Consider the following 23,221-nt stretch of genomic DNA (forward strand, 5'->3'; position numbering starts at 1 on the left):
ACAAGTTGAAAAACTTCTTCGAGTGTTACCATTTAGTGGAATATGTACAGTACTGTGCACTCTACTAATCAATTTTTCAATAAATCAATCAATGGTGGGGCTAACTCGTTTTTGTGTGATTTGTTCTGATTCTAGTCATAATTAACAATATACAGAAAACATAATTTCTCCATCCATCCATTTCTACCGCTTATTCCCTTTGGGTTCACGGGGGGCGCTGGCGCCTACTTCAGCTACAATCGGGCGGAAGGCGGTGTACACCCTGGACAAGTTGCCCCCTCATTGCAGGGCCAACACAGACATTCAAACTCACATTCACAAACTAGGGCATATTTTAGTGTTGCCAATCAAGCTATCCCCAGGTGCATGTCTTTGGAAGTGGGAGGAAGCCGGAGTACCCGGAGGGAACCCACGCATTCACGGGGAGAACATGCAAACTCCACAGAGAAGATCCCGAGCCCGGGATTGAACCCTGACTACTCAGGACCTTCGTATTGTGAGGCAGACACACTAACCCCTCTTCCACCGTGAATCCCCAACATCATTCAAGGCTCTTGAAATAACTAAAAGTAAACGACAAAAAAAAACAACCCTTGGTATTGTTTCGATATCAAAATATGCAGTATCGACCCAGCCCAAGTGATGCGTTGTGCCCCCTCCCACGAATGCCTTCACTTCCTGCTTGCGTGTAAAGATCGAGCGTGGTGATTGGCTGCTCCCCGCTTTGTGGGCGGTCCTACGGCTCGGCATCTCCCAGCTGTGGTTACAGTCAGGCTGGAGCCGCTGGAGTGAGAGCTTTGTGGACGCCGCCAAAGAAACTCACCGGCATGGACGCAAGCGGCCGGATTGTGAGGCACTGAATGAGCTCACCTCACCTTGGAACATTGTTTTGTCTACTTACTAAAACGCAGAAACGAGTATTTTTTTTTAACAGCTTCATTTTAAGGCACTGACCACGCAGCGTGTCCGAATTGGAGCACCTATTCCCGGCGGGAGCGCACGCCGAGGAGTCCCTGGATCCCGGAGGGATTTTTACCACAAACACTCACTTTTCAACCAAAAAAAAAGCATCTTAGTGGAAAGAAAGAGATGAATTGGACATTTTGGAGCCTCTCCTGGACTTGATGGATGCATGTGGATGCAGCGACAGGTACCAGCAGAAGCACCGGGTTGTGTGCCTCGCCATCCCGTAAACATTCCAAATCATTCTAGTTAGATTTTCTTTATTTTGCGTCAGCCACAGGTCATCCAAGGCACTTGTCAGCCTCACCCCGTCAAACACCGAGGGTTCAGTCAAGGACATACCGGGCCTGGACTCGAGCCGAAGTTGTCCACAAGGACATGTACGTGGTACCGAGCTCACATGCTCCCGACTGACCGACGCTCAACCGTCCTCACCGGCCCAAGCGCACGTAAAAGTCTGCCCCTTACCTCCTCGGTTCCCACTTGTGTGTGCACATTCAGCAATGGCGAGACTCGCTTGTTGGAAGTATTACCTCTGGATCTTTATCTTCATGTGTAGAACGGTGCTACTTTCGGCCAAATCCCTGGAGCCCATCATTTGGGGCTCGCAAAATCCCAAGTAAGTGTCTCGTTTCATTGGCCAAAATTGGACTGGGTGGGTGCGTAATGGTAATGGGCCACTGACATGAGCAGAAACTTACCAAGTCAGTGTGTGTGAAAAGCTTACTTTAAATGCTAAAGTAAAATGTACTTTTTATGTTTATTAATTTCAACCCCATATACTTTCATACTATAAACAACACTTCAGTGGTGGCCCCATGATAAATGACCCCTAGCCATTTACAACATGCACCTTTTACACGCCACATTTAGGACGTTTTGACTAATGTGAAAAGCTTACTTTAAATGCTAAAGTAAAATGTACTTTTTGTGTTGATTAATTCCAACCCCATATACTTTCATACTATAAACAACACTTCAGTAGTGGCCCCATGATAAATGACCCCTAGCCATTTACAACATGCACCTTTTACACGGCACATTTAGGACGTTTTGACTAATGTGAAAAGCTTACTTTAAATGCTATAGTAAAATGCACTTTTTGTGTTGCTTAACCCCCCCCCCCTACACTTTTGATTGATTGAAACTTTTATAAGTAGATTGCACAGTACAGCACATATTCCGTACAATTGACCACTAAGTGGTAACACTTGAATTAGTTTTTCAACTTGGTTAAGTCGGGGTCCACGTTAATCAAGTTATACTACAAACAACACCTCACTGGTGGCCCCATGATAAATGACCCCTAGCCATTTACAACACACCACATTTAGGACGTTTTGGCTTAAATCAGTAATTTTCCACTCATTTCCATTGATTGATTGATTGAGAAGTTTATCAATCAATCAATGTTTATTTATATAGCCCTTAATCACAAATGTCTCAAAGGACTGTACAAACCACTACGACATCCTCGGAAGAACCCACATAAGGACAAGGAAAACTCACAATTCTTTATTGACATCTTAAAGAATTGAACCCATGTAATGCTTTAAAAAGGCAAGAGGGTTGTTTCCATTGTGGTCCATTAAATATTCATCACATTTGATACATTCAATACTAATAGGTATATGACCTATAACGTGTACATAAAAAAATATGTTAAAAAATTCCAAATTATGTACATATACACAGTATACATGTCAGGTGATTTGAAAACAATATGTACAAAAATTATGGGGTATATACACTATGTACATGAAGATGAATCATAGCAGTGGATTCAAAGGAATGCAGTGTTGAGGTGCAGCCCAGTTGAACTGAGTCTGGCCACAGGCGACTTGACCTGAGAGGGCCGCTTTGCACCCATCCAACATTTACCCACAGAAATGTGCGATGCTTTGGTAGCAGGGGGAATAAGTGTTTTAAACGCCTGCGAGCTGAATTCGCACTTGGATCCAGGTTGACATTCTGGTCATCAAACCAGGGGTTAGGTTCTTAGAAGCAAGCTGCTGGAAAAAGGTCCTATTATTCCCATCAAAACAAGCAGTATGAGCCCAGACTGCTTATAATAAAATACATTCTGGTAGCAATTATCACCCTCTCAGACTCCTGCATTTGTGGGGTGTTGGATCGCACACACATAAGCAGGGAAATTAAGTCAAGAAAAAAAACAAAAATAGCCTCCTGTATTTGCTTGGAGTGCTGACCTTCAACAGCGAGTGAGGCCAGACATGCTTAGTTAGAACTAGAATTGATTTATCCCCCAAATGTCACATGTCGTAGGAGCTTGTTGTGCAGTCAGTGGGTAGGAGTATTGTCGCCATGTTCTTATTTATATATGCGGTGTAAGTACATAATGTGTGTGTATATATGGTCAGACACTAATGGCCACTACGGCCCATCAGCTTTTATTTGACCATGCCTCCGAAAGCGTCGTCAGATAGACATACTGCAGATAAACACACCGAAAAAACTTCTCAGCTGCTTGTAGACTAATAAAAAACAGTGTGACATTTATTGCATTTATTGATTTATTGTTGATGTCACCTGAAGGGAATATCTTCAAAAGTTGCCATGATGCTTTAGGGAGTGGAAGATTATTCCTCCATCTGTTTTCTTTACTCTGCTCCATGTCAATTCCCCACGCCGGCCGAATATTTCATAAAGTTCACAGCGGAACAATAAGGCGCTCGGCAAAAGTGTTCCCTCCAATCTAATTATCCTGCTGCTGTGCGCTTTGAAAACAATAGACAATTATCTTGCCGTTTGCAGGCTTGGCAATAACAAGAGACAAACCTGTTTTTCCCCTGAAACGTATCCGTCAGCAGTGCCGTATGATGAGAGTACTTGTACAGCAATCAGCATTGTTTTAAAAAGAATAAATTCACCGATATGTCAGGGCCTAGATTGTACAAGAGCAACTTTATAATACTGTACACTATCCGGTGACTTATCTCGATTTATGTTGTCTTACTTCCTGTTCCCCAGTTTGGGGAGAACTGCTGCCTCAGCTCATAAATTAACATAGCCCTCTGCTCACACACTGTGACTGTACCACATAGACACCAAATATAACAATACCAGCACCCCCCCCACAGGCCATGAGTTATGAGCCCAAGTATAGGAAAGCAGCCGAGTTGGCACACTCGGGAGTTTTTTTTTTTAATTTTATTTAGGTGTGTGTCTGTGTTTATGTTCACATCCCGACGGCTGCACCATTATTTATAGATTTAAATGGGTGGGAGTTATAACTATGGCACCGGTCTTATCAATAACTGGAGTTTACCTAATTGATTTCTCTCCAGAGTGCCTGAACTGCAAATATACATCACAACAGAAGTGCATTTTGGGAAAGGGTCAAACAAAGTTTGCTCCATGATAGGGATGGTTAATGGATTACCATTATGTGGAAATTCATTGTTGGCAAAATGTAGTGCACTGCTTGGGGGAAGCCAACAGAGTTTTTTTTGATTGATTGAGATTTTTATTAGTAGATTGTACAGTACATATTCCGTACAATTGACCACTAGATGATAACACCCGAATAAGTTTTTCAACTTGTTTAAGTCGGGGTCCACGTTAATCAATTCATACTATAAACAACACCACACTGGTGGCCTCAATGATAAATGAACCCTAGCCCTCTGGAGGCACTGTTGAGTTACTTAACTAGATTCTGCTTTAAGAATGAACAACATGAATATGATGGCAACTCTATGCAGCAGCAGTATAAATGCTCATGTCATTTCAAGAACGACTAAAAATATTTTATGCAGATATTTAAAGACACATATTTGTGTTATTATTAGTTATCAGTAGGGCTGTCTTCGACTAAGGGTTTTCATGGTTGACTGATGTTAAATTTTGTCCATGGTCAAATAAGTCGGATCTATTGAATTATTTTTTAAGACATACAGTACAGTAAACACATTGTGGTGATATCCATCCATCCATTTTGTACTGCTTGTATTTACTTTAAGCCGCTACTTTTTTCTTTTGAATCCTGCAGCTTTTAAGACGGAGTGGCTAATTTATAATTTTTTCTTTGCTAATGGCAATATACCAAATAATTTAATACAAAAAAAAAAAAACAACAACACTTTGCCATGGCACCAGTTTTTGGACTATTTTGCTCACCTTTCATTTATTGGTAGTGCTTTTCTCTTTTTTCAACAGGAGCGCTGTTCAGTCTTTTAGCCGTCCATAGCGTTTCAACTCGTATAGATTCTACATTCATCACTCCAAGCAACGTTTGTTAGTTTTACAGTTTAACTAAAACTTTGCATTTTTACTAAACCCTCCCATGTGTGATGTGTGTAGGAGTGTTTTCAAATGCGCTATCGCAATGTATTGACGCTAGGATCGTTAGCATTAACTAATATGCTAACAAGTTTACGAGTGTCTGTGTTAGTATTAACTTACAACAGCATTATATTTGTATTGTTTCAGTTTCACAAAATTTTCAGTAAACTCACCAAGACGGAGTTAGGTCTGTTTAGCTGATGGGAGAGCTAACTTCCCCAGCTATTGGGTCCATGTCGATAACTTCTGTTTTGTTTGATCACCCGTTTTACTGCCATGTTACATGCACTGTTTGGAAACAATTAAGGTATGTAAATAAACATTTGCGGAATCTTGGTGTTTAAATAACTCATCAGAATCAGAAGGGTTTTTATTGCCATTGTTTGAGAAATGTTGCAATGTATGCATGTGCGGCTAATATAAGGAAACATATTTTTTCTTCTAAATTTTAGTGGGTGCGGCTTATATCCCGGTGCGTTGTATAGTTCGTAAAATAGGGTAGTAGTGTTTGCTGACTGGTCACAAGATGTCACAAGGATGTAGATATAGCCGCTTTGGTGATGCTTCAAAAGTTAATTAGATAAACTGATAAAACAAATATTTTTCTTCATTGATGTGAAAAATACAGATCTCATTAGCAACTTTTTCCACCTTAAAGAAAAAGGCTAAACCACCCTGATAAACAAATAAACATGGTAGCAATTGGATAGTTCTGTTATGCACCCTGTCTGACGCAGTGCCAAGAAGACATCAAACTTGAATAAATGGAGGAAGTAAAAGTCGTAACAAAGTTTCGGTTTGTGAACCTGTCAGTTGGAGAACTGTGGGGAAGTATTAATGCTCAAGCGAACTAGTAGAAGTAGGGCTGGGTGGTATGCCTGTATTAAAGGTATATTTCAAAGAGAGATATACTTTTGAAACATTACCGCAATACCGCTATCTTTTGATATGGCTTTGTTACAGCCGTTCCCTTTTGTTCAACCCTGGCCCTTGCATGTTTACTTTAGCTTCTATGACGCAGAAGAAGCAAACAAACCATAACAAACTTTTCAAAAAAATATAGCGGCTCGCCGGCTCCAGTGTCGACTTCTCGACTCTGGGGTGATGCAATGCTCTGGTCAGCAACTGCATTTGGCTATTGGTGCGTGACTACAGCTTTATTTAAACATACACCAATTTGCTTGAGAACTTATATCTCTCCTTGTAGCAAATGTATTACTAATGTCATCTGGTTATGTTGTTCAGTTCACTTAGCAACTTAGCTCCTCTATGCTGCTAGGTGTGTCAAATGTTTAGCTACTCCTCCATTTAAAGTGCCTCTCTCCATAGCCCTTGCGGACCAGCCGAGTGCAGCAGCTGGGTGGCTGAAGAGTAGTTTTAAACTGAACAGCCAGCGGCCTTTACCGCAGTGAGCGAGTAGAAGTGCCATCCATCCCCGCTTATAAGCGTGAAGCTTTAAATCTAACGTTAATGAACAAAATAACAAAAGCTTATTTGACATAAAAACGGCGAATAAACATGTTACGTTATAACTTAGAACAAAAATAATCTTGTACTCTCAACACAGGTTTTTAGCCATAAGACACTTAGGCAAACTTAAGCAGTTTGCATCTTTTGTGTAAGATACTCGTATATACCGTATATCGCCATATGAGTTTTGGTGTAGATTGCCCAACCCTAGGTGGAAACTGCATCTCCGGGGCGACGTGTCCAATTTATAGCGAGTCCCACCATTGCCAACTGCGGCATTCGGCTGACCAGGCAAGTTCAGTGTCTGACAACGGTGTGTCCCAACAAGCCTTGCATCCTCCATGTAGAAACATCTGTCCAACACTATTAGTATACAATTCCTTCAAAGTAGCGACCACTACGAGGAAGGGCGAAGTGACAGCCAAAACTGTATGCAGGTTGGACTTATCTCTTTGTAAAAACTATTTGTCTGCACTCAAGAATATTTCACTAAGATTTAAAGAAGACGCGATGAATGGTTGATAGGTTGATAATCGAATTAGACTTCTCCGAATCAAACTGTGGAATCTTTTGACTATTGGAAGACAGCCCTAGTTATTAGTATTAATATTCTTGTTACAATATGCCTTTAATCTGTTTTTCATTCTTGCTATTTTTTTTGTTTATTTTAATTCTACAAGCCGTAATTTGGACGCCCCTGGTTTACGTATTTCCCCGTGAAGACAATGTGTTACCAAACGATGGCAGAGTGTCTCCAGGCCCTGTCTTCATAGTAATATGGCAAGTCTTGCTACTGGAGTTTTACGCTGAGCTACACGCTCGAGGAGGTGTTATGCATGCTTCCACAGCACAACTTTCATGGAAATCGCACTTCCTGTCTTTCATTTTTAATGCGAACCACTTGGTAATTCAGTACACCTCCGAAACGTACCGAACCAAAGGCCATACAAAGAAATCTGAAACCGAATACCTTTACTGTTACATTTTTTGTATCAAGATGGGACTGAATATGCAAAGTTGCTATGTCAGAAATACTGGTCCTTCTTGCTACACCTTCTTATTCTCTGTCAGTCCATTTGCATATCAGCTGTGTTAAGAAGCGTTACAATGCATTCCATCACCTAACAAGTAACGCCAAAACTAGTTGTGGCGGTCCAAATGTATTCTCGGCATGTTGCCACAAACAAATGAAGGTATGGGATACACTGCCAATAGTTTCTTTTTAATTTTCCCCACAGTTGAACAAGGAAATATAGTCAAATGCCCTTCTTGTTGTAGAATAATTCACTCAGAAGAAGGTTAGATACATCAACATCTTGACTGATGAAAAAACCCTCAACAAAAACATTATAACATTTGATCAGAGTAAATCCGATTTAGTTCTCATTTAGCTGAGTGGAATTACGCCCGAAAATGTCACTTTGTTATGACTGATCACGTCCTGTCGCTGAAGCGCTTAAAGCAATGCACGCACACACACTCACACAAACTTGCACACAGTGCGCTGAAGAATGCTGCAGTGATGCCAATTTAATGATAATCAGACAAGGTTGCAATGAGTGGCTCCTGCACGTCCTCTAGTCTAACCCTCCCTAGCTAATATTTACCTCATGACCCGCAGTCATCACGGCCGTGTTTGCAGCGGCTCGGGAGACAAACACCACGACGGGAGAGGCTGGGAAACATTCTTGCTCACCTCTGAAATAATAAAGCGAGACAACTGCTGCGGGCTGGCCAAGAGTCTGGTGCACTGATGTTGAACTCACATTTTGCTGAGGCTTGGAAACATGATTTTTGGCCACTGACTCTCCTTTTGAAGGCCACAAAACAAGAAAGGAGCATATGAGAGGTTTTTGTGTTGATAAAGGTCAACAACAGCCTCTCTTGCAGTGGTTCTCTTTGTATTGTTGCTGTATATTGACCTGAGCTGGCTAACTCACAGTTTAACAGTTGACTGCGTTGGTTTAGACTAGTGTTTTTCAACCACTGTGTGAGATACAGTTTGGTGTGCCGTGGGAGATTATCTAATGTCACCTATTTGGGTTAAAAATATTTTTTGCAAACCAGTAATTATAGTCTGCAAATTGTGTTGTTGTTGAGTGTCTGTGCTGTCTAGAGCTCGGCAGAGTAACCATGTAATACTCTTCCATATCAGTAGGTGGCAGCTGGTAGCAAATTGCTTTGTCGATGTCTGAAAGAGTGGGAGGCGACTTGCTGGTAAAAAGGTATCTAATGCTTAAACAAAAAATAAACAAAAGGTGAGTGCCCCTATGAAAAGGCATTGACACTTACGGAAGGCTATGCAGAACGAAACTAAAACTGAACTGGCTACAAAGTAAACAAAAACAGAATGCTGGACGACAGCAAAGACTTACTGTGGAGCAAAGATAGCGTCCACAGTGTACATCCGAACATGACATGACAATCAACAATGTCCCCACAAAGAGGGATGAAAACAACTGAAATATTCTTGATTGCTAAAACAAAGTTGATGCGGGAAATATCATTCAAAGGAAGACATGAAACTGCTACAGGAAAAATCCCCAAAAAAGGAAAAACCCACTAAAATAGAAGCGCAAGATAAGAACCAAAACACCACACAGGAAAACAGCAAAAAACTCAAAATAAGTCACGATGTGATGTGACAGTTTGTGACAGTACACCTACTTTTAAACAAGAGCTATTTTGATGCATGGTTGGTTATGGTTTGAATTCATATTAAACAATTGTGATAATGACTTATTACTGTCAACTGAGTTTATTTTTGTAATTTCTGCTGGTTGTGTGCCTCCAGATTTTTTTAACGCAAAAAATGTATCTTGGCTCAAAAAAGGTTGAAAAACACTAGTTTAGAACATTTATTAGTTTTGATGATAATCTGGATTTGATTAGCAGTGCTCTTTAACATAAAGACAGTCACTTTGTTAAAAACAGTTTTATAAGTTTTATTTTACCTAATTCGAGTTCCAGTTTTGCTTTTATAATGAACAAGATAAGGTGAAGGGGAAAATGTTTTTACAATGAGTTAATTAGTTTTATAGAAGCTGCTTGTCTTATCTTTGCTTTTATTAAACTTTTCTTAACAAAGCAAAATGTTTAAAGCCACATTGAGAAACCTTTGAGTTGAGTTAATCGCTGTTCGGAATGCTCCTCGGTGCTGACATTTCAGATATAGCAAAAACTTCAGGCGGAGCTTTAAAAAGCCAAAAAAAAAACCAACCTTGCATGGGTAAAAGCAGAAACTGCCACAACCCGTTAAACAAGAGGTGGAAGCGAGTGCAGCACAAGGAACAGGATTTGGTTGCTTGCACGGAGCGCTCCCCTCTGCTGCTCACTGCTGAGAGGGTCAGAGGCCTGCTTGGCCCCTTTTATCCCTGCGATATGCACCTTAGGCCCCCCCCCCCCCCCACCCCCCCACCTCCCTCTTTAGACTCTGATTGTGTTTCCCTCTGATAGAGATCTTATTACATGCAGAGAGGACTTAGAGCCTGAGCCTCATTCCGAGAGCTGGAGAGAGCAGCTCTGACCAATAAGAAATACTTGTGCAAAGCAACTGGTGCTCGCCGCTGCAAATGCACCCTGTGTCTCAGTATGACGACAGCTGCGTTCGCTTTTATGTGCGTCCACTTCTGTGTCGACATGTCTGTTGTTTCAGGGCCGCGTAACGACACAGACACCTGGGCTCAGAAAAGAGTAGCAGCTCCTAAGGATATTTCGGGGAAAAAATGTTTTCTTTTTCCCTCATGGCCTCAATTCAGATGGAGTCACTTTATCCGCTGGTGGTTTGGCTGCCGCATCACTGAAAACTGATCATACTGTTTTTTGTGCTATTGATGAATCATTTCTGTTTATTCAAGCAGTTGCACATTCCCAGTTCAGCCCCGTTCTGTGAAATGAGTTGCAAATGCATCTCATTTTAGGCTTTTTTCGCCGAAAAAAATCCTTCCTATGTGCATACTCCATGTGTTCCTACCCGGCCGACGTGACGTGAACTATAGTTGGTTTTCTTTGAAGGCATGTTATAGGACTGATTCACAACTGGAACAACAGCTGAATGTAATAAGTGACTCAGAAAGACAGTGTTCCACTGGAATAGCAACATTAATTACTTGATGGACAGAACATTAATTGTCATGATCAAGGAACCAAAAGTGCTGCCATTCATATAAACATGAATTACATAGCAGTTATTTTTTATTACCCACCAGACCGGGTTGTCTTGTTGGTCTTTTGGATTATCATGTGAACAAACATTACCTCAAGGATGCAACAGTCTTTGAAAAGTAACTTTATACATTCAACTCTTAAAGAGACTTCCTTTGTTAAAAGCCTTGTTAAACTTTATCAACATACTTTTTGTATTTTTTGTTTGTGGTACACAATGTTTATACGCACTGCATATGTTATTTTACACAAACCTGTGTTTCCCACAGAACTGCAATCTATTTATACCAAAAGTGGGTTGGGAAGGACGCATTGATGCATTCATCAAAATTGCACAATTGGCCATGACGTTTGCAAAAAGTGAGAAAAAACACATGAAAAAGCAACGTAAATATGTTAAAACCAGAAGTGAACTTTGGTTTATTCCTGTTTTTGGCCTTTTTTTAAGTCACAAACTAGAAATGCAAAATTATCACGGTTATCTGTATTATTGCAGTGTGGTTGAATGTGTTTAAAAAGTACTTTGAAATCTTTTGACCAAGTTTAATTTTTTTTTTGATAAATAGATACACTGATAAAAAACCCACCATTTTGCATGTTTTGTCTGTCTTATGCTTTAATAGTAGGGGTGTAATGGTACGTGTATTTGTATTGAACCGTTTCAGTACGGGGGTTCCGGTTCGGGTCGGAGGTGTACCGAACGAGTTTCTACACGGACATATGAAGTAGCCGCCTAAGCTAAAGTCTTAACAAGCTGCTCCACTCCGTTCTGCCTCTGTCTCCTACACAGCACCCAACATTGTCCCACCCACACAACCATCTGGTTGGTTACATATATAGCGGTAACAGCCAATCAGCAGTGCATATTCAGAGCGGTAACAACCAATCAGCAGTGAGTATTCAGAGCGCATGTAGTCAGGGCTTCAGCGTCGAGCAGATAGGTGTTTAGCAGGTGCGCAGCGGACTCTCGCCAAATAATAATAAACACCTCCCAGTCAACGTTCTAGATGACGTTCTAGAAACAAACTGCAGCTCAGCTCGCTCGCAGTCCTGGCTTGAGGTGAAGACTAATTAACTTTTAGCGTAACGTTAGCTCATTTTGCTGTGTGTGTGTGTATTAGCTCATTGTGCGGTGTGTGTGTGTGTATGCTAGTGATATAATAATGTAACTGCATCATTCAGCGTACATGAACTCCACGGTGTTCAGGGATGAATAGTCTCTCCTATTGCTATTGTGCTATTTTTTCCGCTATAGTTACATTAATCATTAGAAATGTAGCAGCCTAGTTTGAATGGCAGGGTCCCTGCTATCACATGATGATGAAAATATACCATTTACATAATAAAAATCAACTACAGGCTTCCCAAAGGCTGTAATAAATTAAGCATTATGAGTTGACTTGAAACAGTTTAACGTTGCACTTTTTATATGTAGAAGAAAAGTTTTTTCATTTTATTTAATCTGAGCAACAAGTTGAGGCAGTTTAATGTTGATTAACGTGGGCATGATTATTATAGTGTTCCCAATGTTAAAAGGATAAAGCCATTGTTTACAAATTTGGTAAATAAATAACCAAAAAATTTATATTTGATTGTTTTCTTACTGTACCGAAAATGAACCGAACCGTGACCTCTAAACCGAGGTACGTACCGAACCGAAATTTTTGTGTACCGTTACACCCCTATTAAATAGTATTTTAATCTCTGTATTTTATTTGTTTTAATAGCTAAGTTTTTATTGTTTTAAATATTGGTCTGTACTGTTGCACTTAAAGATGTATTTAAATGAAAAGTGCATAACAAATAAAATATAATATTACTGGGGCTGCAGCTATAAATTATTTTAGTAATCAATGTGACTTTTGGGGAAAATAGTTGAAATACACAAAATGTTTTCCAATGATCAACATTATTTCTTCTAATAAATACACATGCCATCAACATTGCACTTTTACCGGAGTGTCATTATACTTAGATGAAAAAAGTCAAAAACAAAACTAAACAGTGTAGCCAGTTAACCATGGAATAGATAACACAGATAACGATAAATTGAGTGACAATGTATTTAAAAATGTAACATTTGAAAAGTTATTCTCTGGAGGAGTGGTATTTGATTTTTGGATTTTTGTAGACTGTAGAAGCCAACATGTCCTCATATGTTATGCATGTCAAACAAATAAGATTTTAGCTGCCAAAATGGACATTTATCCTGTTTCTGCCTTTTTGCCTCTCCTAAATAGTCAGGATAATTTCTGGTAAGGTGCTGCATCATTAACGTAGAACTATTGTGAAATGCCAGCGGTGTTTGACATTGTAAACATTTCACCACGATATCTGTTTTTTTCCATCATCAATGATCGCAAAATCTCTTTTCTTCTCTGAGCTCTTTGCTGTCTGTCCACTTAGTTTTTTTTTGTGAGCCATCTCTTTCTATCGGCACTCCACAAGTCCTGGCTTCCTACCTACACACATAAGCCACGTTACCGGCAGCGCAAGCTAGATAGGCGCACTGCACTAGTGTGCGCTTGGGCAATACAATGTCCACATATTTTGCTCATTAAACGAATCACCGAAGCAAAAAAATACAAATCGATGCTTTTTTCTTATCAAATGAATTGATTTAATTGAGGAATCGTTGCAGACCTAATTATTATTATTATTTATTATTTCCAGCAGGCGTTGTGACATCCTATTCTGCTCAGTAGTCCCTGAACACAATGTAAAAAAAACTTTGGTCTTGTATAGAACATTCACTTTGTTCTCAGAGAGCACAGCGAGTTGTACGCAATTGAATATCTCAGTTGCTCGGACAGCAATGTGTTTATTCAAGTTTTAATTGGGGTATGCCTTTTCTTCATGGGGGAAATATTAATGGCGCTTGTTTGTTAGCATTCAAGCGAGCGACCCGGCACCAGTCAGTCTGTGAGTTTATTAATTAATTGAAAAAAGAAGGCAATTGTTTTGATCCCACTTTTCTTTTTTTTTTTTTGCCTCATCTTCAGTGAATGAAGATGAGGCAATCAAATTACTCATCTTCATTCACTGAATGAAGATGAGTAATTTGAGATACTGGTTCCGTGTGAAATAAATGGGACTGGTAAAGATGGTGACATCCAAAATTTCTGGTGGACCAATACTCATTTTTCTTCAGTTTTCGCGAGAAGCCAAATTCAAAATCACAATGATCAGTTGTCCAGCCTTAGGATAACATGCAAGTAAATCCTGCTGCAAGTAAAACCAATGATTCATAAACGACAAGTTGACAACTGTAAAATAACATCCTCAATTAAAGCTGATATTATTGGTTAGTGTGGTGATGGTGGTGCTGTTAAAATATTAAATCTGAAGAGCACTTTTGTATTGCCAAGAGCATTATGACATTATGAATGTAGTTACCACACCGGCCATTATAGAAGGTCCAAGCACTTTTAGGTTAGCTGTAGAATTTCACACATAAAACTACACCTCAGCTCTTTACAATCCAGCACACTATTGAGAAGGTATAATTACCATAAAAAAATGGTAATTTAATTTAATTGCAATGTGAAGACTAAAATCGCTCCAGTTTCTGCTACTGTGCAAGTTCACACTGGTGCTAAAAAACATAAAGGCCGCATGTGAAAGGGGCAAGTGTAAGCTTATGGCAGCAAATGAGGGCTATTGTTCTTTGTTCAGCCACAGTGGAACATTAAGGAAGTGTGAGGAGTGTGCCCCTGTGAAAGTGTTGAGGAAGAGTGTGGAGTCCTTTAACAGTGGCTGTCTTACAGGCTGTTAGCGAGTGGCCTTCATTAGATGGAAGTCTGGCTGGCAGCGACCAGGAGGAAGTTCCCATCAGCCTCTGCTGTGCCAAGCACCGGCATGCATGGCCCCGGGAAAATCTTCCTGAAGAATTTCTGCTTGTCTCCTTGCCTGCGCTTCAGCTGAATTAATTGAAAATGGTATGCAGAGTTACAGGAAGTGGGGAGAAAGTTGAATGGGCAAAGTCGGGCTTTTGTTTGCCATTTTACTTCTTTTAGAGCAGATGAAAATGAAGGGGATTAAGCAGGAGAGGAAAGCAAGCTAATATAGAGCGTTGAAACACAGCCTTGGGCTCAACCGCACATCCTTTCAGTCCAGCGTACAGCTCCCAGATTACTTCCATGTGTCAGTGCGAGGTGGAAGGCGAGGGAATAAAGAAGAAGGGGGACACAGGGAGAGAAGTTGAGCGATTGAAAAGCGAGCAGCTTTGGATTGCCGGAGATCAGCCCCGGTGTTGGACAGTGGAACGGATCTGTGTGACAGCCATCTCTAAAACCATTACCCCTGCGACTCCAACTGGGGAACTCGTAACCTCCTCGTTCGGACTGACTTCATCCACTTTCTCACAGAGCCCCTGTGTGCAGCTGAGGCAGACCTCATCAGAAGCGGGTCCAGACGGCAGGGCAGGGCCGGCAACCTTTAAGACGTCATGACTTGTCGTATAGGCATGCATGCAGTTTGTGGCACCGCAAAGTCTTTAGTGGGGACACTGGAATTTACTGCGCTTGAACTTGGGGGAAGGGGAACCACACCAAGGAAGTGATGGAAGGAATAGAACTACTGCATTAAATGTTTTCATAATGATGCCATTTATACTGTATGTTACTAAAACTTAGATAAAAGACCAAACATTTTTTAACTTTCTAGCACAAGAAACTATAGTTATTAACTTGCCATAACCTTACTTCAAGGCAGTACAACCCTGTGATTTCACCCAGTCAGTCAGCACAGGGAAGTAAGGACACTAATGCATAAGCTCAAATTAAATACAATGAAAAACATATATATACTTATCATTGCTCTAAATATAGTAGTGGTAACACATTTCAAAAACAAGTACATGTATAGTCATAACCTTGTCACGCCTTTTTCATTTAACACATTTATTAAAAAAGCTGATTAATACATAAATAGTCAAATATGTGTAGAATTGTCAATTCCTCCATTTATTTCCTAATCATTAATTTTATACAGGCACCATTATTTGCACTTGTCAAATCAAGGCAGAACTCGATTTCTTTGTGTATTCGCTTTAGCATTTTCTGGTCAATGATAGCACAGCAATCTTTTGTTTCACGGTGTTGAATACTTGTGCCAACTCTTCTTATAGATTGACAGTGTTTGTATTTGTTCCATATGTCATACCTTTAGCATAAACCCAGTAGAAAAAAGGTAAAGGTAAAGTACCAATGATTGTCGCACACACTCACGAGGTGTGGTGAGATTGTCCTCTGCATTTGACCCATCACCCCCACCACCTGGGAGGTGAGTGGAGGAGTGAGCACCAGCGGTGGGCACGCCCGAGATTCATTTTTGGTGATTTACCCCCCAATTCCAACCCTTGATGCTAAGTGCCAAGCAGGGAGGTAATGGGTCCCATTTTTATAGTCTTTGGTATGAACTCACGACCTACCGATATCAGGGCGGACACTCTAACCAGTAGGCCACTGAGCAGAGGAGTGATTTCTGGCAAACATATTCTATTAACAACAACACATTTAATGAATACAGCTCATCAAATGCTTTCATAATATTTAAAAAAAATTTTTTTCAAGTCAAACTACTCTATTTAGTGGACTACGCAAACTTGTCTAGGCTCATGGAGAGAAATATGCCAGCAGGGGTATTCCAATTGATCAGCCACTTATCATTAAAGCCCAATTGCCTTGGAAAAGTATGTGATCGCCAGATGCCAATAAATGCCTTTTCATGCTGATCACAAAAACAATCGCTTATAACTCATGCACCTAAGTCCGACTGTTGACAGATGTGGCTAAAGGTATCAGCTACTGCTAACTCTGCTAACTGTGCGTGTATGTCCATAAAAAGTGCAGAGCGGCTTCTCCTAGTTAATTTCACCTTTATTGCAGCAAATACAATTAATTTCTTGAAAAGTAATATTATAACAGGGGGACTTGAAAAAGAGGCCTACAATGCGACACATCCAGCAAAACAGCAGCAGGAACAAGAGAAAATGTTAATACTAGAAGCAGCTATTAACAAGAAATTAACAAGTACATTAATAATAGTCTAGAGCACAAGCATCAAACCCAAGGCCCGGGGGGCCACATATGGCCCACCACACTATTTTATATGGCCAGCAAATGCAAGGTTGCCAAGCCTGCTCAGTGGCCTTGTGGTTAGAGTGTCTGCCCTGAGATTGGTAGGTCGTGAGATCAAACCCCAGCTGAGTCATACCAAAGACTATACAAATGGGACCTGTTGCATCCCTGCTTGGCACTCAGCATCAAGGGTTGGAATTGGGGGTTAAATCACCAAAATGATTCGCGAGCGCGGCCACCGCTGCTGCTTACTGCTCTCCTCACCTCCCAGAGGGTAGAACAAGGGGATGGGTCAAATGCAGAAGGTAATTTCACCACACCAAGTGTGTGTGTGACTATCAGTGGTACTTTAACTTGAACTTTTTTCAAGGAATGACAAGAGTGAGACTTTGGTGGCCTGATGCGTTTGAAACATTTCTGGCCTTTTTTTTTTTTTTTTTTTTTACCACTGATTTGACCTGTTTTAACATCAATTCATACCTTAAGACTAATGTCCTCATCTCCAGCAGCTCGGCCTGCCTAATGCTCGTCTTAAAGGCCTACTGAAATGAGATTTTCTTATTCAAACGGGCATAGCAGGTCCATTCTTTGTATCATACTTGATCATTTCGCGATATTGCCATATTTTTGCTGAAAGGATTTAGTAGAGAACATCCACGATAAAGTTCGCAACTTTTGGTCGCTAACAGAAAAGCCCTGCATCTACCGGACGTCGCAGATGATGACGTCACATGTTGATGCCTCCTCACATTGATTTTAACGGGAGCCTCCAACAAAAACAGCTATTCTGACCGGGAAAACGACAATTTCCCCATTAATTTGAGCGAGGATGAAAGATTTGTGTTTGAGGATATTGATAACGACGGACTAGAAAAAAAAAAAAAAAAGTTAAAAAAAAAAAGGCGATTGCATTGGGACGGATTCAGATTTTTTTTTAGACACATTTACCAGGATAATTCTGGGAAATCCCCTTATTTTTCGACAGGTTTATATAATGATGAAACATTTAAATAAATAAATGATAAATGGGTTGTACTTGTATAGCGCTTTTCTACCTTCAAGGTACTCAAAGCGCTTTGACACTACTTCCACATTTACCCATTCACACACACATTCACACACTGATTTACATTAACATTAACCTCACTCTGTAAACTAATGCCAAAACCGCGGCAGCTTTGCATGGAGTGGGTGTCCCTCACCTCTCTGCTCAGAATGAGTGGAATGTAACTTTATTGTCATTGTACTTGAATGTATAACAAAATGTGATTTCAGTACAATCTGTTAAAGAGCAGACATTCAGTAGACAGGAGGAAAGGCTCAGCTTGAATGTTGAGGACATTAGAGTGATACACGCTTTCATGTCTCCAAAATGTGAATTATTATCAAATAATGCAACAAATATACTATCAGACATTTCAAAAAATGTATTAAAATATAAATAAATACTTAAATATCTACTTGACTTATATTATCCATCAAATTGTACACTATAACGATGACAACACGTTGTGCAGTTAAAAACTGGTAGCTCATTTGCCAGAATTTCAAAAATTGCAGTAAGGCTGTAAAAAAGCAGTACATTTTACGGTAAAATTCCGGCAATAGAGGTGCAAGTTTTTTTTTACTGCAAGTGCTACAGATTTTTTTGCACAGTGTACGTAAAAAAAATATAAAATTAAACGCGTAGGCAATTATGTAATATTAATAAGGAGGCGACTCCTTATACATTCATATTTAAATATTCAGTTACAAGCGGCCCTCTGAGGGCAGCCATAATTGCGATGTGGTCCTCATTGAAAACGAGTTTGACACCCCTGGTCTGGAGAGACAATAATATTAAAGCAACTGCTGTGCTCTGTTTGTGTGTCTGTTGTGTGCCGACAAAACATGAAAGGTGGGCGGCTCCATAAATCGATGGTGTTGATACCAGGGGTATCAGTGTAGTGATATTTTTTTTATTTTCACAGAATCTGTTTTTTGGTCGTCTTTGTTAATGTTTACAAATTCAGGGAATACGTCCCTGGACTAGCTAGGGTTGTAATGTATACCAATACTAGTATAGTATTGTAGTACTAATGAATCAAAAACGGTACTATGTTTGAAAAGTACCAGTTCCCAATTTTATTTAACGGGCAAGAAGGCGCGCCGTCTCGTCATGAGATTCCTGGTTTTACGAGCAGAGGAGCATGTCCGGCAGCGCCCAACCACGGAGTACTTACAAGCAGACAAGGGGTGTACACAAAAAAGGGACAACGGACACATTTTGGCCCGAAAACTGATGATAATGGTGAAGCTATAACACCGAAACGTAGCTCTACAAGAGGTGCTTTAAGACATGGCTAGCTAGCAACAGCTAAAATTCATCCACAGTTGGCTGTGTTTTAGCTACATCTAAATCACTAATTCTCGCCTCAATGGTGACGAATAAAGTACGTTTCTTACAAGTATCATCCCTGCAGCACGAGGAATAGCTAAACATGCCTCATTACACACTTTAGGAGGATATGATAGCTCACCGGTGTCACCGCTAAAAAATGCTAGCACGCCTGAATGTAAACAAATGGTGGCTCTATACATGACATCCACTGTAATGATATCAAGTACAAGAGCGTATCTAGTCAATACTAATATGATTACATCTATATTTTTCACCGTCACAAAGTATTTTTCCCTTTTTTTAAATTCATATTATGTTTATAAACTCAGGAAATACGTCCCCGGACACATGAGGACTTTGAATATGACCACTGTATGATTCTGTAATGACTTGGTATCGGATCGATACCTAAATTTGTGGTATCATCCAAAATTAATGTAAAGTATCTAAACAACAGAAGATTGGGAAAGAGACACAATATGTTATTGCATACGTTAGCAGACAAATTAGGAGCCTTTTGTTTGTTTACTTACTACTAAAAGAGAAGTTGTATAGTATGTTCACTGTTTTATTTAAGGACAAAACTGTTCTTGGATTTTTTTGTGTTCTCCTTTATTTGGAAAAGTATCAAAATACATTTTGGTACCGGTACCAGTTCCAAAATATTGGTATCGGTACAACCCTTACCTGGACACAAGAGGACTGTGAAGAAAAACACTAATTATTCAAATGAGTAGTAGATAGTTTTTTTTGCATTTGTTTAATTATTGTGAGCTTTTGACTTTATTTTGCTCAAACAATTATACGTAATGAATGATTATAGTTCTAATATTTCTATGATATTTTTACACTACCTTCTTGTGTTTTTCTGCTAATTACAATTGTGATTAAACATGGAAAATTGCCAAAAATGCCCATGCAACTACATGGTATTGGATCAATACCCACATTTGTAGTATGGCCAACTACTCGATTTTATGGTTCTTCTTTTTTTTAGATTATCTCAAGAATAGCACTCACCATAAATACATTTTAAATTACAGGTAATACATGTGAACAAGGCTTCACGGTGGCAGAGGGGTTAGTGCGTCTGCCTCACATAACGAAGTTCCTGCAGTCCTGGGTTCAAATCCAGGCTCGGGATCTTTCTGTGTGGAGTTTGCATGTTCTCCCCGTGAATGCGTGGGTTCCCTCCGGGTACTCCGGCTTCCTCCCACTTCCAAAGACATGCACCTGGGGATAGGTTGATTGGCAACACTAAATTGGCCCTAGTGTGTGAATGTGAGTGTGAATGTTGTCTGTCTATCTGTGTTGGCCCTGCGATGAGGTGGCGACTTGTCCAGGGTGTATCCCGCCTTCCGCCCGATTGTAGCTGAGATAGGCGCCAGCGCCCCCCGCGACCCCAAAAGGGAATAAGCGGTAGGAAATGGATGGATGGATGGACATGTGAACATATCAGCACAAACAACATAATGCTTTGTAACCTGTGCAAATTAGAAATTACTTTTCACAGTAGCACTACTGCAATACACGAGCACTTAAAAAGGCATTAAGAGCGATTCTGGCAGAGGAAGTAAAACGTCTCCGTAAATGATTTATTATTGTATCCTTGACCACGTGCATTTAAAGTTTCTACATACAAGAAAATTGTTGGTGTCCTTTGGGGGAATTTATTACTAAATACTGTTGTACCACTGCACAAAACAACTGTTAGATACAAAAAGTTGTAATTTACAGATGAATCCAAAATATAATCGATAGATTATTCTATCAAAGAAATAAACATTCGTGCAGACCTAGACTCGTTGTACAATAAATAGTGTGGGGTATTATGCTATGCTATGCTTAAATTTGCTGTGCTAAGCTATGCTTTGTTGAACTATGTTAGGATATACTACTATGGTACTCTGGTACCAAAATTCTTATGGCAAATATGCCACTTTTCAAAGCACCTGAAGAGAAAGGGAAGGGATTAATTAGCACCGGAGTACTTACTTACTTCAGATATGATTTTAAGTAGTTGAAGACTGGATGAATCATGGCCTCAACAAACGAGGTTTGAACATCTCATCAATGATCATCATGCAGCTCTTTGTTCGCTGTTATGAGTACACTAATGGAGTGACGGTGTAATTGAATGGAGTGGTAAGATAATAGAATGATAGAATGGTAAAGTAATGGAATACTGAGGTATAGGAGCCCACTTTTCCCGAGGGATCCTCAAGTAAGTGTGTCATTGTAGCAGATGGGTGGTCTGTGACAACCCCCCCACTTCCCGAACACACACACCCATGTTAATTATAAAGCATCATAATCCATCTATGGCATACAGAGGCAGGACATGGAGAGGAGACTATTAGAGGGAGCATGGAAATGGCACAGTGTATAATCCTCAGGACTTTTACCACCATTAGACTCCGCAGGCCGCCAGCAAAAAACAATTGTTCTTCCAGTAATCTAGTTGAAACGTTCTCTTGCTCTCTTTCTCTAGCTCACTTTAGTGCGTGTGGCTATGAATGTGTCCCAAATTTTTCGATGAGTTGAAATGTGTTCTTCCCCTCCAACATGCCCTGAGGCAACAGCCCAAAAACCCTTTGTATGTGTGTGCGTGCGTGTGTGTGTGTGTGTATGTATGCATGCCTCCGTTAACCCATTTCACCAATTCTCAGCTCAGGCTTTTCTAAGCAAACTCCCAGCATGAAGCCGCTCCCTCTTGTGTTAGTGAGAAGCTGGATGAAAAGCCCTATAGGACTCCTGTTGCTCCCAGGCCCGGGCCCGGCCCCTCTGCCCGCGTGGGCCGGTCCTGGGATTTGCTACGCGCCGGGACTCTGTGTGGCATCTGTGACTGACGCTTCAATCGCCGCACCCCGGGACACCCCAGCGCAAACCCGCATTCCCTTTCACACCTCGGAAACGGCAGAGAAAGACAATTACACACATATTCAGCAACCTCCTCCTCTCAATCTTCCTACAAGCCTGCATCTCTGACATCCGCCTGTTTAGCAGATCTATGAGTAACATCTCGAGTGGTTCTTGTGTTTTGCAAACAAGTCTTCTAAATAACTTTTTAGCTGTCCAGGCTGCCTGTCTGCAATTTCAGCATGCATTTGAAGAGGCTCTTGTTTACTTTTTCCCTTGAATTGTCTCGTCTTTAAGTAAACAGTATAACTTGGCTGTGTCCTTTGATTCTCCTTGAATATTCAGAAAATGTAAGTAATGGAAAAACATTTGAGCCTTAAAGTGGAGTTAATGCTATCGTGTATGGATTGTGAGCAAATTGAGTTTGTCTCTGGCCTGCAGGAGCAGGGACTTGCAAGCCAGCGGGATTTAAGTCTCTTAATCGAATTATTTTGATTGCCAACTTGATTGATGGAGTCAGTTGTGGAACGTTTTCCCTGAGTTTTTGTCCCACTAATTCTTCTCCCAATAGAGTCAAACCAGACAGATACAATAGGAACCTGCAATCAATCACGACGACAACCCGGAGCGTTTTGTTTATGGAGAAATGTTTCTGCCATGAGGTCCGAGTTCCACCAGCCATCCAGACAACGTAAAACCAACAATGACATCAGATAGCAGGGTACTTTAAAGTCTAATCTTCCCATAATGCCATGCTAAACCCCACAGAGACCTGTGGCAGGGAAAATGTTTTTTTTTATGCCCCCTCTCTTGGCCTTTGGCTCTCTGTGTGTGTGTGTATGTGTGTGTGTCCACCCATGTTGGGAGGCGCAAAGAAGAATTCCAAGTGAATAGAGATGTCACTGTCAGACACTGGCCTCCTCATGAATCTGCTCCAGAAAGGCCATATTGGCAGCTGTGTGCGTTGAGTGAGCGAGCATGTCTGGGTCTGACGTCCCCT

The 23,221-nt window shown here is 40.6% G+C and overlaps 1 protein-coding gene across 1 annotated transcript in view; it reads left to right on the plus strand.

The window, feature by feature from the left end:
• Positions 1–778: 778 nt before the first annotated feature.
• The window catches only part of efnb1 (ephrin-B1), a 143,110-nt gene continuing 120,667 nt past the window's right edge, over positions 779–23,221 (plus strand). Inside the window, exons 1-2 of the mRNA XM_061901724.1 lie at positions 779–1,150; positions 1,238–1,582. Of these exons, the coding sequence (XP_061757708.1) occupies positions 1,125–1,150; positions 1,238–1,582 (371 nt within the window). The 5' untranslated portion in view covers positions 779–1,124. The remainder of the gene's footprint in view (positions 1,151–1,237; positions 1,583–23,221) is intronic.

This window comes from Nerophis ophidion, linkage group LG05, assembly GCF_033978795.1.
Source record: "Nerophis ophidion isolate RoL-2023_Sa linkage group LG05, RoL_Noph_v1.0, whole genome shotgun sequence".
Taxonomy (NCBI): domain Eukaryota; kingdom Metazoa; phylum Chordata; class Actinopteri; order Syngnathiformes; family Syngnathidae; genus Nerophis; species Nerophis ophidion.